Source organism: Pelmatolapia mariae, linkage group LG6 (assembly GCF_036321145.2).
Source record: "Pelmatolapia mariae isolate MD_Pm_ZW linkage group LG6, Pm_UMD_F_2, whole genome shotgun sequence".
NCBI classification, from domain to species: Eukaryota; Metazoa; Chordata; class Actinopteri; order Cichliformes; family Cichlidae; genus Pelmatolapia; species Pelmatolapia mariae.
In genome coordinates, this window is record NC_086232.1 from 10,651,688 (window position 1) to 10,655,378 (window position 3,691).

Sequence of the window (3,691 nt, forward strand, 5' to 3'; positions counted from 1 at the left end):
GCCCACACAAAAGGTTTTAAGGCTGTAAGATAGCTGTATGTCACAGAACAATGAACTTCATTTTGAGCTTACTCATAATCAAATAGCATTTCATATCTTTGTTCACTAAGGCAGGAAATCAACCTCAAGGTTTTGTGCTGAGTGAATGAGACATTGTGGATTAGTTTCTGTCAAACATCGCTGGTCAGTGTTGTCACTTATGGAAGTGGAGGACAGTGCAATAACAATATGTACAAGACAAATAAAAGAAAAGAAATTGTTATATCAAGCCAGCCAATATCACATTAACTGAACAACTGATGTTTCATGCTTTTTTATACTGCTTCTATCAAAGGTTTGAGACAGATCCTAATGAGCTACTGAAGCAAATAAATAACTGTCACTGAGCTTTGCATATATATCACTGAAAAAGGCAAAGAGTTTGTGAAACAGAACAATTTGGACTGTGAATATAGTTGCTGTGCCCGAGCAAACATCTAAAAGCCCAACTTATTAATAATTCTATGAAAACATAACTTCTGTTTGCACTGCAGTGTCATTTCCTGCAGTATGTGGATGACAAAGACTACAGTAACACTTTTCTTTTTAATAGGATGAGACATTCAACATTTGCACGAAGACCGTCCCAACCAATGGCATTTTATTGATAAAACTGGGCTGTGTGATTGGTGGATCTATTCTCACCAACACAGTGAGAAGAGGTTTAAAAAGTGTCCCAGCACAGCATTCACTGCAAGCTGAATGACAGCAATGGCTCACCTGAAGTTCCTCCTACTCCTCCTGTTTGTTGGTGAGTGAACTACTGCACTCGTTTCTTCTGCTTTTATTTTTAAACTTTGTGTATTTGAACCATACCTGTGTTTATTAAGACTTGTTTAACTTGGCTTGATTAAGTCGTGCATTTTTGTTCTAATTCTTTGTCTCTCCATTACATTAATTTTTGTAAATTTTTCAAAAAGTCTCATAGAGTGTGAATTTTGCCAGTACATTTTTCTAGCCATGTTGCTGGTTACAACCATAATAACTGGCTCCTGGCTGAGTCAATATGTTGTTCAGGTGGTAAGACAACCATTTGTAAGTATATTATTCCTCTTTCAGGTTTCACATTGTGCACAGAGGTGGATTTGCACAAGAGAATCTTTCACGACCATAGCTGTGAGAAAAATGATCGTCTGTATCATGTGAAAATAACTGCAACCAATCGAACACATGATTCTCTATGTGGCGGCTCTCTGATCCGCAGCGAGTGGGTTCTAACTGCAGCTCACTGTTGGAAAGATCAACCTGGATGGTGAGAAATTACTGTTTCACTTTAAAAAAAAAAAAAAAAACCAGTCCAGAGACAAAAATCATTACTGGTATTTTGTTCTTTTACCATTTCCATTGTTTAGGAATATGTCTGCATATGTAGGAATTCATCCAGGTCCAGGAAGAATTGCGAGAATTATTGATCACAAAATCTTTGAGGACCAAACAGGAAAACATGACATCATGCTTCTGAAAATCGACCCACCAGAGAATAAAATTAAGCCTGTTGTCTTACCTAAATGTACACGTCGTAAAAAGTGAGTTTTGAGTAACCTTTTAAGTGTAAAGTTTGAATTCTGGAAGTCCTTAATATGTTGACATAATATGTATTTTTCTTGTTTAGTTGGTTGGTTTTTTAAACATCCAGGAAGAGCAAAAAAATGTAGCAACATCTGTAGTCTATGAACAAAATGACATCATGCTTCTGAAGTTACAAACCCCATTACTGACTGCAAAGCTTCTTTATTAACAATAATGTAACTAAGACTTGAATATTGAGGTAAGTGTTCTGGTTTGGATTTTAGGTACCCGCTTAGGAGGTACATCCATGATCTATAATAACTGACAATAAAACATGAGCATGAGGAAATGGAAAGAAATGTAATGTTTTAATAAAATGTTTGAATCTGCAAAGATTAGCTGACTTAGAGTGGACTGGAAATACTCAGCCTGCAGACTCCATTCAGATGATTTATTTTGTGCTCACAAGACATGGATATGGACTTTTTTTTTTTTTTAATTTGTAGGCTGGATGTCATTCAGATTGCAGGCCTTGGTCGTTATACGGTTGATGTAAACTACAACAAACGTGAGAACAGCATTGTTTTGATTATTTCACAGTTTTCTAGTTTATATAATATTTTATTTTGTCTTGTGTGCCTGTTATAGTTTCATTTTCATTTTATTTGAAAACTGTGATGACATAAAGTATTTATTTCATTTTATGGTGGATATACTGTCAATTTCTCTCCTTTTTAAACGCTGCTCAGCTTCTTTTAAAGAACAAACTTTGTTCCAGAAACGAGGCAAAGCATGTTTCTTTTCAATGTCTGATTTCCTTGCATGAAACACGCAGTAGCTTTTGTTTTTTACATTTTTTCTCTAGTCCGTGGTGAACCGCCTCATCTCCAGTGTGCAAAGATGCATGTTGTTAAGTGTGGGCTTAACCTCCATCCATGTGATTCAACATTATTATGGCCAAATGGAAACACGATGTGTCACAAAGAACCTCGAGTGGACGTATGTCAGGTGAGTTGCCATGCTGCCAACATTTTATCTGTATCATTATCAGATGTTTTGGAACAAACATATAGTTTATGTTTTCTCTCTCAGGGTGATTCTGGTGGTGGAGTGATAGCCAAAAACAACAAGATTCATGGTGTGTATGTTGGTGGTAAAAAATGTGCCTGTACCGGACCAGGTATTTCTCTGAAGGTCTGCTCTTACATTGGTTGGATAAATCAAGTCATTACACGGAGTAATGGAAAATAATAAAATGAAAATACCATCCAAAATAAACAGTTCGCTCTGCAGGAAACTGCTTCGGTGTGAATTGTTTCTACATATGAACTTTTAATTGTTAAAATATAAATATGTCATGTGTGTTTTCAATGTAGTTTCAGGCGTCAAGTTGATCATTCAGTTGTTCAGAAACTGTGATGTTTGCATGAAAGTTGTTGGGTCATTTTTGCCCGATGATATTAAGTATAATTACTACAGTAAAGTATTTAAGTACAAATGTGAGGAATTTTTACAACAACAACAAACTTTATTTATATAGCACATTTAAAAAAAACAGTGGTGTACCAAAGTGCTTAACATACAAGAGGGTAAGATGAAGTAACAGGGAAGGATGAAAGCTATGGCAATGTACCAACATGCTAGCATGTTAAATGGCATTAAAAACACAGAAGCAAAAGAAATGCATATAAAAGTGCAAAAGAACAATATATGTAAAGGATAAAACAGACAAAAATTTTAAAAATGATTAAAAGTAGTTAAGAATGGACCGAAGATAGAAATAAGCATTAAACTAACTATCAAACAATCATTAACTGGTAGAAAAGGCGAGGCTAAATAAGTGGGTTTTTAACCACGATTTGAAGGATTGACTGGAATCAGACTCGCGGATGGCGATGGGGAGGTTATTCCATAGATCGGGTGCAGCCAAGGCAAACGCTCGGTCACCTCTAGTCTTCAGCCGGGATCTTAGCTGTACCAAAAGTGACTGGGAAGATGATCTTAGTGCTCTAGTAGGGGTGTATAATCTAAGTAGCTCAATGAGGTAGCTTGGAGCTATATTGTTAATAATTCGGAAGGTGAGCAGCAGGATTTTGAATTGAATGTGATACTTAACAGGAAGCCAATGCAGGTCGACAAGGAC

At 36.2% G+C, this 3,691-nt stretch overlaps 1 protein-coding gene across 1 annotated transcript; it reads left to right on the forward strand.

Moving 5' to 3' along the window:
- The first annotated feature begins 749 nt into the window (after window positions 1-749).
- Window positions 750-2,811, forward strand: LOC134628453 (serine protease 1-like). Its single transcript, XM_063475130.1, has 6 exons — window positions 750-790; window positions 1,099-1,291; window positions 1,392-1,565; window positions 2,055-2,116; window positions 2,414-2,556; window positions 2,641-2,811. Exons 1-6 carry the CDS (start codon window positions 751-753, stop codon window positions 2,797-2,799), a joined length of 771 nt encoding a protein of 256 aa, XP_063331200.1. The 5' UTR covers window position 750; the 3' UTR covers window positions 2,800-2,811.
- The last annotated feature ends 880 nt before the right edge of the window (window positions 2,812-3,691 follow it).